General features: G+C 41.9%; 1 protein-coding gene across 2 annotated transcripts in view; it reads right to left on the reverse strand.

The window, feature by feature from the left end:
* Positions 1–414: 414 nt before the first annotated feature.
* Positions 415–15388, reverse strand: part of Astn1 (astrotactin 1) — a 310253-nt gene continuing 295279 nt past the window's right edge. For both annotated transcript variants that reach the window (XM_027417274.2, XM_035445652.1), the window contains exons 21-23: positions 13868–13968; positions 4378–4561; positions 415–652 (exon numbers count right to left, since the gene is read on the reverse strand). In XM_027417274.2, coding sequence (XP_027273075.1) covers positions 415–652; positions 4378–4561; positions 13868–13968 — 523 coding nt within the window. The remainder of the gene's footprint in view (positions 653–4377; positions 4562–13867; positions 13969–15388) is intronic.

Consider the following 15388-nt stretch of genomic DNA (forward strand, 5'->3'; position numbering starts at 1 on the left):
TTTATACTTCCATTTCTGTTCCCAGGTGCCATTGAGAGCCCATTAACAGAAGTACCTCCACCTTCGACCTTCGTAGGAAGCAGGATGGAGCTCTTAAGCATTCTGGTGAATTTCTTGAAGGAAAAAACGTGAATGAAACAAATGAATACCAAAGTGAGTTTCAAGGTAATCTTCTAAGGAAACAAAATGGTGCTGCATGAAGCTACTGGCTGTCAGGTTGACTGACCATGCAGATGGAGATTATCACACTGGACAAGTCCTGCAGGGAGCAAGGGTCACTCTCGTCCTGGTTTAGAAGGTACCTGTGGAGCTTTGGATGTCCCATTAAAAAATATCTAAAAATCCATAAACCAACCCAGATGCCCCCCTCTTCTCTCTGCGTTATTTTGGCAGCTACTCCCTGACCCCATGGTGCTAGATATCTTTACTGTCCCCATAGTCATTGTAGGGGACACTCAAGGTCTGTTCCTCACAAGTCTTCCTGAGGTCCCGGCTGAGCTCTGACCAGTCCAGTCCATAGGGCTTGATCTCACTGTAGCGGCAGCCCAGGTACTTGAGTGAACCACGCCTCAAGCTTATCTTGGGCTCCTGAAGTAGTCCATTGCACCAGCTGCTCAGATCTCCAAGCTGGGAAAGGATGAGGCCTGCCTTCCTACATATAAAAAGACAAGGATGCTTTTGTCAGAAAACAAACAAACAAACAAACAAACAAACCAAAAGGAGAAGGCCAGAAAAAAATTACTACCAGATTGAGACTCCTGATTTTTAGAGGGTAGAGCTGACCATTCTGTCTTTTCCACTTAGCACAGCAAATCCTTCATGCTTGTCTGTCCAGTGAATGAATGACTGACTGACTGAATGAATGAATGAATACATGGCATGGGCATGCAAAGTGATGTAGGCACACAGAAGAAATAGAAGTAACAAATGCATCCAGAAAAAAAATAATAAAACTGAGAAAATGAATAATATTTTAGTGGGAATATATAACTTTTTGAATCATGGGGTCTGTAGTCTTGAAAGAAATCAAATCAGTGTTCTATGAAGCCAGTAATTTATCATCACTAAATGACAAGTAATGTGCTTGCTTGAGTATTTCTCCTTTCAAGGCTATACTTGAATTGATTAGAAAAAAAACAGTCTATATAGTGGAATGAAAGGGGGTACCTGATGTAACCAATTATGCCTGTGCTGAGGTAATTATAGTACAATAAGGCTGGGGCCAATAGGGCTCTGACTCACATTGACATGGGAGCATATTTTGGATAGAGCAGACTCCCAGGTACACACAACACCTAATTATGCTCATGCTACACTTCTTCATCTCCTCCATAAAGCCACAAGGGATTCCCTCCCTTGGTTGTTTCTTTTCTATTCTTCAAAGATGTAAGTGGCCAGAGAGGCAGGAAAACGATTCTCTATTGGAGAAACTTAGGTAAGGCTAAGGATGCTGGCTAGAAAGCTTGCAGAACAGACCCCCTTGCAGTATTAGCTCACTGCTAAGCTGGGTATCTTTTCCTGTGAAGAATCATCTCTTTTCTGCATTAATCAACAACTCCTTACACAAATGGGAATGTTTCTGCATCTCGTTTATAGTAAACATTTCAAAGAAGAATAACTGCATTCATTTAATTCCTCTTCATCTGGGCAGCGAGTGTTGTTGTGGGGGGCAGTGATATCACTGGATTCCTAATGACAGGACAAAAGGAGGGTGAAGCTGACATTGGAGTAAAGATGTTGGCTTCAAGCAGCAACATCTATGGGCTGAGAGCAGTGTGACCTCACTGCAACGAAGTTGTATTTTCTCCATTGGTGTCTGGTCAGAGGAACTGAAAGGAACACTCTACCAGCTGACTAAATAGTCTCTCAGAAGGATGATCTATCATCTGTATATTCCCTATCAGTTTCTGTGGTTTAGCCAGTCAGGTTTTCCGAAAGCCATCACCACTGAGGGCTTTGCTGGCCCTTTCCTCCTAATCCTTCCATTGTGTACTATGGTTAGTTAGCCTTCTGATGAGTTGAAAGAAACAGGGGAGGGGGGTGAGGAAGGAATGAGGACAACATCTCATCATCTTCCAGAAACAGATGGAGCACAACCCAGTAGCCTTTCAAAAGAGCGAATTGAATTAGTCCATGAAGTCTTTGTTGCTGTTTTCATTGCTCACTGATTGTTCTTTAAATAATTATTACTTTGGGTCTGCCCTTGACCATCTCAGAGTCAACAGCCTTCTTTGTTAGCAGTGGTGCAACACTGCTGTCCTTGGAGTGTTTGCAACCTCAGCTCATTCTGGAAGCCTCAGGTTTTAATAGAATTGGATCTTACAGAACTGTGGGAACCCTTTCTGTTTGCTAACAGGAAGTGTTTACCCGCAGACCCATTTTTATTGATTCTCATAGTTAACCCCGGAGTGAGTTGATGTCCCTCAAGGCGGTGGACTTTTCCTTTCCTGTGGCTCTCCCTGAGACTCACAACATTAAAGACTTTGTTTCCATGGACTAATGGACTAGCACAATGTTTTCTGCCACGCATTTGTGAAAGACCAGTATTATCCACGAGGACCCTTGGGAGGAGAGTGTGGAGAGGAGGGTGCACAGTCAACAGTGGGCTTTGCTTCACAGTGGCATCCCCATTTCCTCCCCTGTTCACTTTCTGCATTAACCAATTTTCCTTCTGAGTCTTGAGTCACAAAAGAGAAATTTTGAAGATTCAAATGCCCTTGGAAATAACAATGAAATATGCAATGTTAGTGCTATTCAAATGACGGCATTTATACTTCCTAACAAGAAACTGTGTGTGTATACCAAACAAATCTCAGATAAAAGAAGGGAAGAGAGGAAAAGTGGGGCGCTAGGAACAGAAGGGAAAGGAAAGGGTGGAAGGAGAGGAGATGGTTAAAGAAGAGAATGTCAGGGGTGAGCAATAATTTGGCAAGAGGTAGAGATAGAGTATGGAGTAGAAAGGACATATCTTAATATTTATCTACATTCTAAGACACAATTTATTTCTAAAAATACTACGACAGATTTACTGCCCCCTATGTATTTCCCTTAGATCACAACAGTGGCTTTGTTTGTTCAAAGTCTATCATTCCTTGTAAGGTTACAGGTAAAACTTACAGAGTGTAGCACGATCCTACTTGACTTTATACAAATAATTGTTTTATTCTAGGAAGAATACCCTGAATTTTCTACTTCCTCCAAAAACAATAAAGTAGATCTTGGAATGCTGGCTCAGTCAGCAAAGTATATACCTTTCAAGTGCAAGTGCAATCCCCAGAAATCAGTGCACAGGGGCAGGATGTGCTTGCAATCCCAGATTCAGAGAAGTAGAGACAGGCAGAGCAATAGAGCAATGCCGAGTATTCCAGTGTTGACCTCTGGCCTCCAACCACACCCACACACCAGTGTACCTGCACACATGCACATAATTACACAGAGAGAGAGAGACAGAGAGAGAGAGAGAGAGAGAAAGAGAGAGAGAGAGAGAGAGAGAGAGAGAGAGAGAGAGAGAGAGAGAGAGAGAGGGTGGAAGGGTGGGAGGGAGAGAAGGAGAAGGAAATACAGGGGAAAATGTCCTGAACAAGGGTCTTCTGAGAAGATTTATAACTACTGAGGTGAGTGTCCTAAGATGTCAGATGAATGGGATGGAATGACTTCTGAGGAACACTGTGCTTCACCTGGTGCTAAAGTGTAAGAACTGTTTGGAGCTGGGGGTAGTGGGTGGGCAGGGATACTACAGTACCAATTTCCCTCGTTTTGCCTCCTCCTCCTGACTTCCTTTACCGCCCCTTTCCTTGCTCCCCCACCTCTCTAATGCTTTCTAGCCTCCATCGCCCACCACACGGCCCTCCTTTTCATTGACTTCCGCTTCCTTTCTTCATCCTCACAGTCCTTGCCCTATTTTCATTTTCACAAGTTCTTGAATAATTTATAGTAGTAAATTGTATGCAACCCACTTCGTCATTATGTCTTAAGAATTTCAGAATCTCCTGGAAAGCCTACTGTCTCAATATATGGTCATAATAAATGGTCTAAAACAGGAAGTGCTATCTCTCAGCACTCCTCATTTCCTACTTCCCTACAACCTAAAGACAGTGTATATAGTGTATTAGGAAGTGACAGGATTGGGTTGGTAGTAAGTAGGAAAATACCATGTCACCTTAGTGGAGGCCTCATTATCTCTGATATCTCCTTGAACAAACAAGCAAAAAAAATCTACATAGTATAGGTAACATTCACATGCACTAGATGTTTCATGATGACCTCCTTAGCATCTGAGATCACTCTGAGAGTATTTGCCACATCCATGATACAATATTACAGCACAAGAGACACAAGACTCCATACGAGTGTTTAAAAGAGACAGTTCACCAGTACCTGGGTCCTAATTCATCCTCACACCGCCAGGTGAATTCCCCAAAACTCTCATAGTGCTGGTTGTAATGGTAGAGGACACGATGCAAAGTAGGGGAACCCAGATCCAGAAGGGTGTTGTAGGCAGTCTGTTGCTCCTTTCCACTGGTGTAGCCGTTGAAGAGATTGTAGATCTTGTCTGCTATTTCTGAGGAGGGAAGAAAAGTGAAGTCCGGTTGTATTTCAAGAAATGCTTCATTCGGTGATTTCAACTCTGTGCAGAGATTACACAGAGTGCTTGCTCCAACACAAATCTAGACGGTGTGGTCTACTAATGTGTACAACATGTGATAGACTCAAGGCATACCCTGTTGCTCCTACAATCAGGATGAACACCACAAGATTAAAACAGGAACAAGAGAAAGGACTCAATCAAGAGATATGGTAGACACAGATCTATGAGGGTACTGTTGCTGTGCCATAGTGTACTATTTTCAATAAGGTGTTTTATAAGTAGAGTACAATCTGAAATGATTATATATGTAGAATAGTAAATACACAAACCAATGATAGTTGTTTGTTATCATAATCAATATTACCCAGTGCACACAGTCACATGTGTTATGTGATTGGCAACACAGCAGATTTATTTCATCAGCACCACAAGCCTATGAGAGTACACTCGGCTTTTACATCATGACTGCTATAGCATTACTGCTCATAGGAAATATGTCTCATGGGACCATTATGGCATATATGGTCCATTACTGATCAAAATATCATTGCATAACTCTCAGCCTATATATATATGCAGTTTTTGTACACATATTTATAATGTGCTGGTAAATTCATACATGCATATTTATTTATGTGTGAATGATATTATTTTAAAACACTGACCCTGAAGTGTGAGATTGATTTGTGTAATTCACTTTACCTTTGTGCCACTGGGTTTCAGTTTTCTCTTTAATGAATTAAATGTCTTTGACTAATACACCTCTAAGTTCAATTTCACCTGCAATACTCTTTGTCTTATCTAGGTTTACTGAAAAACACATAACCTGAGGCAAAAGCGCATACATTCACGATTGATTGGAAAGTGTAATCCCAGAGAAGTAAGGCTGGGGATAAAGGCCAATGAGGCAAGAAATGAGAGAAAATATAAAGGATTATATTAGGAACTTGGTAACACCATCTTGGGAACCTGCTATATTTTGCAGGAGAGGGTGTATGAAGTTCCTGAATTACTAGTGAGCCATACAATAGGAGAAATAAAGACTTTATGTTCAGCTCCCATTAAACATTGCTCCAAATTTGCTTCCATATAAGACTGGTTCAAGTTTGCTTCCATGAGACACCAACATGACAACCTTATACCTGTAGGTAGCATTTCCCTGGGCACCAAGTGGTTCTCCAGAAAAGCATTAGGGAAGTCCTGGACATAGAAGGTAGACTTTTGCTCAGAGATAAAGTGAGGCATCACCAGATAATACTTTTGAGACATAAGAAAAAATGGAGAAGCAATGACTTTGGAACAAAGAACATTTGCTGGAATCACATAGGCCTGGCGTAAAGGTAACATGGAGATCTGTATACATCCAAAAATTCAAGCTAGAGCATCATGCCATCTAAAATGAGTAATCATTCAGTTTAATTTATATCTGTGATGTTTCTGCCTCAAAGGTTTCTGTGGCTATAACTGAGATCTTGGTGACATGGTAAAGCAGTAAACTTTTGCATAGCCTTGGCATTTTTGTTCTGTTTTATTTTTGTTTTGTAACACAAGGAATTTTATCATTGCATGTAGTCTCATTACAACTATCAGAAAAGAGATGTTTTGCATATTCTGCCTAAACATCTCAGAGCTGACATCCATCCAGTGAGCAGGTGAGAAATGCTTTCCCTTGGGTGTGCTGTGCTAATTCTGGAGTTGAAGAAACTCACCCATAATCCTGGGTGAGAAATCAGGATTATGCCTACTTGACCCATTAGCCAATCGCAGTATAAGACTCTTTGAGTTAATTCCAAGTGAATTAGGAATATTGGTAAATGACAGATCCACCTGAGGGTTTTATGGGTAGAATGAATAAAACCTCTACCCAGTGATGGCCTCCATGTCACACTGATTATTTTGGGGATAGGCACTAGACCTTACTTTCCTGATATCCTGAGAAACTGTACAGTGCCAGATAAAAGAGCTGACCAGAAATTGTTAGCTAAACGAATGGAGCTCATAACTTTGAGTATAGCTTGAATTCACTTTGTAGCAGGATTTCTAAGTGTTCCCTCTCCAATCTGGTTTACACTAACCCTAGAAACAAAACTTACAGGCAACACATTCAGTCGCATTACACATGACTCTTCTTCAGAAATCCATTTTGCTTTTTAGGTTGTTAAAATCCTCAGGTAGCTATAATGGGATTTTTTTAAAAATTTTTTTAGATAAAGAAGACAGCAATTTAGAAACTAAAGGTCCATGATATCTCACTATTATGCAAGGTTTATTCATTTAATAGGCTAAGAACTTTACATCTCCTTACTGCAGATTTATGCATAACTCATTATCTCATATGAATATGAGATTAAGAAACAGAAGAGGTTAGAAGTTACCAAGTCTAGGTCACATTGCTATTGTGGCCTTCTGGGAAGCTTCTGAACTCTCTGTTTGCACTTGCTATTTTGCATCCATGCTTAGTCATCAGTGGCATACAAACAGTTTAAGGTGTAAGAGGCAGAATCTTGGGATAATACCTCCAATAGAGCATGTGTGGTCAGGGAGTCATTGTAAGTGTGCTGGGGAGTGGGGACTGTCTTTTCTGGAGTTACGAGAGAAGGAAACAGAGGGCCAAGTCTGATGATTGATTTGTCTTGTTTGAAAGGCAGGGAGTGTCTTGCTGAAACAAGAATGTCTAGAGAAGGAAAACCATTGGTACTCAGACTGCAGCTCAGACAGGGTGATTTGGAATTCCTCTCCTAATGTTTCTTGCAATGGGAGATAATGTGTCAAGTTCCAGGTTCTACTTGTTTATTTTTGAGAAATGACTGTGGCAGAGGTGATGATTCCTGGTGCATGCAGTCACTCTCATAACATAATAGTTATTTTTAGTTGAACAAGCCAACATCTGCATCCTGTGGGCAAAACCAAATTCCACCACAAATCTGCTAAAACCAAGATAATCTAACTGAAGGGGCAGATTGCAAACCTATCAGTAAACAGGATCTTATATTCAGAAAAACCTAGGCTTCAGCTCCCAGAGCATGATCACATCTGGCTCCTCCTACCTCCACTGAGAGAACTGAGTCTTCTGTTTTCCTTTAGCAATTCTTTTATTATTATTATTATTAATTGAAATTTTCAGACATTTTGCTTAATTAACTTTTATAGGTTACAAGAATTCACCAACCCAAAGAATGCAAGTATTTTAAATTATTATTTTACCTAGCTTTGAGCTTTGAAGAAGTCTTTAGTAACCTATGACAAGTGAGCTAGGAACAAGTAGAGTGCAGGTGAAAAGATGGCAAGGTTGTCTGGCAATGTAGCCTCCTTGCAAAAAAAAAAAGGAGGCTGAGTTACTAGAAGGGGTCTGAGATCTCTTGAACAGTAGGATAAAATGCCATGGCTGGACTGAAGCCATTAGACTTAAAGGTAGGGCTAAGAGTAGCCATCAGAGGTTCCTGCATATTGGTCTTGGATACATTACTTAACCTCTTTGGATCTTAGTTTTCCTGAATTTCCAGTAATGGATATTAATATACACTTCCCAAGATTATCATGAGAATAAAGGCCTACCTACTGAGTGCGAAACTTTGATTTAGTACAATGTAACATTATATTTATTCATTGATTTTATAAAAATTGTTAGTGAATGCTTATCTATTCCTGAAATGTTTCTGTGCTTGGGAATCAAATAACTGAGATAATCTGACAAAAATCCTCACCTTGTATTTGCAGTGTTGTGATGGGAGATTGTCAAATGAGCAATGAAACATCATAAATAAGGGAAATGATATGAGTTGGAAGGCGAGGAAATAAACCATGAGGGAGAAGGATGCAAGTATTGAGAAAGACTTTGCTATTTTAAGTGAGGTGTCTGTACCAGATCTCAATGACTTGATGGGCACTGGGGTTGGTGGATACTGAGGAGAGCAGGCATGAGCTGTGTAATATCTTTTAAAGAACATACAGGGACTGGAAGTCCCAGCACCAAGGCTCCCAGATTCCAGCAGGAATCAAATGGGCAGGTGCATATAGAAACAGGTGAGTGAAAGGAAAGGAGGGAGAAATAATTATTTTGTTCTTACTGCCAATTTCTCAATAGATCATGTTTTCCTTGATGCCAAGACAAAGAAAGAAGACACAAAACACAGCAACCCCAGGGGACAGGGGAAAACAGTATGATTAAAATGAGGTGGTAACTTCAGAGGCACGAGTGAGTTTTCTTATCCTTCAGTAATAGCTGCTCCTTTTTTCATAAGATTAGAAACAGTGGAGTGCATCTGTAGCTTTCATTGATGGGTTTTATTTTTGTTTTTTTTTTTTATGTTTGGCTTCATAGAAAAGATCCCCAGACTAGAGATTCTAATTATCACTTAGTATTTCTCAGGAGCCACCTACAACCCCATCCCCAACTGAAGTAGTGAATGACGTAATTCAACATGGGAACACAAGGTAAACAATCTCACCTGGCCTGGTATCTTTGTCCTACCTATCTTTGCACTACCCATATTGCAAGGTCCCTTTTCTCTCTCTGGCTCTGAATACTCTTCCAGATCAAGCTGCCCTGTACTTCCATTATGCCAGAGATCTTCACATGAGAAGCATCATTACCACAGACGAAGCTGCTGTTTCCCACTAGAGTATCCAATTTGGATCCCGAGAACACCCATTTCTGACAAGCTCCTTGGTAATGCCGATGATGTTGATCTAGGTACCACATTCTGAAAACCAATGCTGTATACTAACCTTTTCTCCTGACCCTTTCTGTACTTTTCCCAGGGGTCAGAGTTATAACAAAGCAACAATTTTCTCTCTGCCCCCAATTTTGGAACATATTTCCCCTTCCCACCTTATTCTTGTGTTTTCTGAAGCCTTCTCCAGGTCATAGGGATCCTTCTCCCATGTCCTTGAAGAAAATGCTCCTATATTTCCTCACAGTCGACTGAAACAATTCCTTCTGCCTCACATATGTGTTAAGAAGCCTTCATTTTCAAAACTCTCCTAGGTTAAATTTTCTCCCACTCACTACCTGATCATTCCCTTACATCCTCTGAAGAATCTTGCTGCTGGTTCACCTCTATGCCACTTCCATGAAGGGTGGCTTGCCCCTTGTGGAAGAGGTTCCCTTAAGACACCCAGCTACCAGTCATTGCTCCTGAGAACTGCTCCACCTTGGAAACAACAAATCTTAAAATCACATACTATGAACACAACACAACCTCATTTTACCTGTTCTTAGATGAAAAAAACAAACACCCGAGTGCCATTATTATCTCCATGACAGGCATCACCATTTGAAATATACGTTTTATTATTTTGTTGCTGTTGTCTGTGGCCCCTGCTGATATAGTTACAAAGGTAGGTATTTTTGTGATTTTTGCTCCTGATGCCTAGACTAGATATTCAGTAAGGACTAAATATTTTTTGGATGAGCTAATAAATCCATGAAATTGATTATGAAATTCTTGATAATTGATTCTGAGTCCACTACTAGCATCTGATGAATGTCTATTCAGTGACTAATACCAGGAGCCAAACACACCTGTGGGAGAATCAAATAAAGGAATGGATACCTTCATGCCACAACATCAAGAAAGGAGGACAATTGCTGATGGAACAAAGGATAAAAAGTAGCCTTCCCTTCGTGAGATCCCAAGGTCAGCTTGCAGAGTGTCATGACTCAACCTTCACACTAGACAGCAAGGTTCATCCTATTACTAATACATGCTTGTTTCAGCCCCAGGAGGCTGGTTTCAATAAAAGGGCAGTAGAAACATACTTACCAAGTGGCCTGAGTGTTATGACATGGTAAAACTCTTAGAACATATCTAAATAGCTTTGGATAAACGCTGACAAGAGGGATAGTGTCCAGGTGCTGACATCATGCTCTGGGTCAAATTCCTATTTGTCCTTAGATTTAAGCTCAGATCCACATGCGACATATTTATGATCACCATCTGAGTTTAAGGGAGACAGCATATGGGGTTTATCTTTGGTAGAACTGTATTAATTTGCAAGGATGCCCTCAATTAGTCTAACTCACTAATCTCCAGACTTGCTCTGTGCAGGACTCCTTCTTGGCTGAAGGGTAACAGGACCTGGAGTTATGATCTTATTTTCTCTGCCCTAAATTGTCTTCTTGCATTCCCTGTTCTTTTGTCAGGAAGAAAAGTCAGGTAGAGAACCCATTCAGACATCCTGTACTAGAACTGACAGGCAGGAGCCCTCCAGAGAAAGCTGCTCTCTACCACATGTCCTGTAGAGATCATCATGCCACATTATTCCTCCTGCTAATCTCCTCTTTGCTGCCAGCAGCTCCACAGTAGCTATCGTCTCACCACAGACACCAGTGAACACCAGACAGAAAGGCTCCTTCACAAAGAGTGACTGGAGGTTCTGTGGATCGCCCCAGACAGACTCACATCTTGAGGTGTGTGAGGTGTGTGAGGTGTGTGAGGTGTGTGAGGTGTGTGAGGTGTGTGAGGTGTGTGAGGTGTGTGAGGTGTGTGAGGTGTGTGAGGTGTGTGAGGTGTGTGAGGTGTGTGACCCAGACCCTGTCTTTACCTTCACAGAGCTTAAGTGACCTTCAAGGCTCAGAGCCTGTAAGCCAGATCCTCTCCCACTAGAGAGAAGTACACCTGCCTCACATGTGAGGGTTTCTGTTCTTCCACTGTATCCTACTGGACATAGCCCTAAAAGGGAGAATTCTTGCTATCTTTTTTACAGTAGCCCTTTTCTTCACCCATTTGCAGAGACAATGTCCTATTGAGTCTTTCACCTAATAACACTCTCCATTTGTCCTAGTAACATTATAAAAATAAATGGGAATTAGGGTAAACTATGGGCTCTGAATGTGGGTTCCATTAGGTTCATTGTAACTTGAGGCCCCTTATTTACTTTACCCTGAATTTCAATTTCATCATATGTCAAACAAGGGCAGTGTTGCATTCATCGCTTCATACATAGAATATTGAGTTTCTATCACAATGAAGGCTTTGTGTTTGGTTACTAATACATTTACTTAATATTTTATATGTACTAAGCACTGTTTCCTTTTTCTATTTTAAGTTAATGATCTCATTTAATTCTCACTAGGCCCTTCACATTGGGAGTGATGGGGGATGTCCTGTATGCTGCGAATATGTTTCTCTTACTGCTTGATGAATAAATGCTAATTGGTCATCCAGGCAGGAAGTATAGTTGGGGTGACCAGACTAGGAGAATTCTGGGAAGAGGAAGGCAGAGAGGAGCCCCCAGGGAAACACCATGTAGCTATCCGGAAGATAGGATGCTGGGCATTCTCTGGTAAAATAAGGCCATGTGGAAATACATAGATTAATAGTTATGGGTTAATAATTAAGAGAAAGTTAGACAGTAAGAAGTCTGAGCCATTGACCAAAAAGTTTATAATTAGTATAAGTCTCTGTGTGTTTCTTTGGGGCTAATTAACTGTGGGACCAGATGGGACAGAAATTTCATCTACATAGTGGGTACTATTTTCCCCATTTCATATATGAGTAAACTGAGGCATGAAATAAAGTAACCTGTTCAAGATAAGTAAGTAGATGGTGGATCAGGAATCTGAAATTAAGCTGTTGGCTTCAAGGCTAAGTTCTTCTGTGAGCTGTCTATCAAGTATACTGCCTTCCAGATATTAGGGATACACAGTTCAGAAAAGGAGACTTCACTCAGGCCTTCATGACAGTCACTGAGTAGTGAGGTCAAAAGACACTGAGCATATCATTATAAAAGCTGAAAAGAAATATTCTCAAAGTCAGAAGTACTGTGAGGACACCTAATAGTGGTTCTTGCCCTCTTCTGCACTGAGGAAGGGACACTTGATCTGTGTTTTCATGCTGACAAGAGTTAATCATTTGGAAAGGGACAAAACATTTGAAGTAATAGAGCCTAATACATGCAATGAACCTGTAATAGAAGTGAGACCTGAATAAGAGGAACTAAGGAAGGCAGTATGGCCAGGGTGAAGAAACGGATAGGGTAGTGAAGAGTTGGCAAGGGGTTAGTGAAGAAATAGACAGGGTCACCCACTTAGGTCCCAACAGGCATTTTAAATAATCATGCCATAAGAAGAATCGCAGTTCATTAAGGGATTATTATTAGACTATATTTTATTATAGTCAGATGCCTTTGAAAATACTTTGCCCATAACATGCCAATATGATTAACTAGGAAAATATTTTCCAAATTTGTACAGTACTAAAAATCAATGGTTTGAATTAAAGCAGAGCTAAGCTAGATGGGCAGCCCCTTTGGGGGACCCCCCCAACCTGGCTACAGGGAGGTGTCATTTCACTTTCCAATAAAATCCTGCTTGCTTGCTCTTCAAAAAACAAAAATTCATTAACTGAAGTAAGTCTAGACAACTCTTCTCCAAAAGATTTTCATCACTGTGGTGTCACCCAGCAGCATCCAGGGACGATGTCCTGCTTGGTTAAGATGATATGTACATAACCAAGAACTTACAAGTAAGATAATGAGGGACATTGGAAAATTAGTTTAGCCATGGTCTGTCCCTGATTGGAATCTGTGGAACCAAAGTGTTTAGTGTCTCTGCTGATAAAAAGGCTTCAATTTCACTTCTGCCTAATAGATGTTAGGGGCTTATAGTATCACCTTAGTTGGTGCTGGAGTCCTGTGGAAGTGGGAAGCTTATCTGAAGAATTCTGTCTTCAGAGATGTGAAAACTTTAGAGCAGGAGATGATGCCAAGACCAGCCAGGGAACATCTCCTGTGTGCTGGATGATGACTGATGGCAAACATCCTAGTGGACCAGGACCAAAGCCAGTGAGGGAGATTACACTGAAAAATTGGTGCATAATGACTTCACAGTATGGAGTTGAAGACTTAGGTACATTAAAGGAGGGGCTGATAACTGATCAAATCCAAGTCTGTGGCCTTGTATGCTTTAGCTCAGAACAAGCTTTCAGATGTACATATCCCACAAAGAGCAAGTGATCCATTTGTGAAGGCAGGAGTGATGGGTACTTTTGCCTGAACCTGAGCACCTACATGCCTGGGAACATTATCAATGCCTGTTGTTGACTCTGCCCTGTGGAATAGTTGTCTGGCATAGCAGAACACAGTGAAACCTTCTGTCAGAATGCACAGACCCAGCAGTACTGATACAAAACTCAAGCTTCTACCTCGAGCCTGGGTCTTCCTTCCTGTCAAACTCTAGGTCACACTGTTCACTTCTTTCATTACTGATTCTTTAGTGTGGCAAGGGTAGATGGCTGGCAATCATGTGTAGACATTGCTAACCTCAGTGTCCCTTACCTTGGGCTTTGACATCATCCACCACAGGACATGGGGTCTTCACAATCACATCACTTGGCCTGGAGCGTCGCCCTGTGTTGTCTACTCCCCAGAGAGTGAACCTGGTGGAGAGGTAAGAGAGTGGCATTACTAGAGAGGATATGTCTGGGGTTGGGGCTGAGCAGCTCTGTCTGGAGTCCCAGCCTTGTCTGAATAGGAGGTTGGGACACTTACTGCTGCCATCTAGAACTCTTGTTAGAGAGCAGTGCCACTGCTTCCTGTAGTCTGTGGTTGGCATAATCTGTCTTGAGGGGTGTCTGATAGAAAGCATCCTAGTGAAGGATACTTCTTCCCCACGTGGAACCTCCAAGCCCAAATCTCATCACCATTGCTGGAAATTCTCAGGCCCAGCTCAGACCTACTCAGTGTGATACAGGGACTAGAAGCCTGTGCCTTACCAAGCCTTGAGACTTCAAATCGTTTATCTATTATACCTCCTAATTATTGTTGCAAAACAAATGGTGTTCAAAAGAGAGATGACCTCATGCCCACTGTTCCTTCCTCACACAGAAGCACAGAGGATAGTCAGAGCAGGGACCTGAATGCCCAAGATGCCATGTGTCCTTCTTTTTCCTCCTCAACCTCACGCCAACGTCATGAGGCCTTAAGTAGGCAGGCTTCACCCTATCAAGACCCCTGGTCTAGTAAGGCCTAAAATGTGACAACCTGCTTAAATCCAAAGGCCTGGGCAGGATCATAGGCATTGGGTGCCTAAAGGACTTTCTCAGCTGGGGGGTCAGGGCCAGGCATTCAGCTTTCTTTCTTACCAACAGAGTGTGTTCAGACCACCTCATCATGTTTACCTTATGCCCTGCTCAGTGGTCTTCCACAGTGGCACCACCGTCAACAGCCCTCTGCCACCAAATGCACTGATTCCAAACTGAGCATCTTGCTGCACCTCTCCTGCCGTGCCTTCCCAGAGGAAGCATGGGGCTGCACTGACATTCCTTATCTCCACCCCAGCCCTGGCAGCCATGATATGCTCTCTCATTTGACTCTGTGCCTCATCAGCTTCTTGGTCCTGTCTCTAGAATTGTTCCCCAGGCCCCCAAACCTGGAGCTGCTACACCCGAGCTTTTTGGAACCAGATGCATGTCTGATTCCAATTTGTTAACCCAGTCGCAGAGCACATTCAACTAAGGTTCTGAGGGTAGAAGTAGAGGTACCATGGGCTACCCCCATGCAAACTTACACCTCATGGTGGGTGATTCCCATGCCAAACCATGTTCTCTGTGACCCCTAATAGTACATTAAGCTAGAAATCCCTGGGATTCAATATAGAACACATCTATACTTTGGGAATCTGAGACCCTTTCATGGGGAGCGGATCTTTTTTCTTCTGCTTGGGCCGCAAGGTTTGTTCTTTGCTGCTGACTACATCACTTCCAGAATTTTCTTGAGAGAGCCAGGAGATGCAAAAGCCTGATCTTTGCAGGCTGACACTCCAGGCTGGCCTGGACATGGTCTTGGGTTATAAGTGTA

The sequence above is a fragment of the Cricetulus griseus genome, chromosome 5 (genome assembly GCF_003668045.3).
Source record: "Cricetulus griseus strain 17A/GY chromosome 5, alternate assembly CriGri-PICRH-1.0, whole genome shotgun sequence".
In the NCBI taxonomy this organism is placed as follows: domain Eukaryota; kingdom Metazoa; phylum Chordata; class Mammalia; order Rodentia; family Cricetidae; genus Cricetulus; species Cricetulus griseus.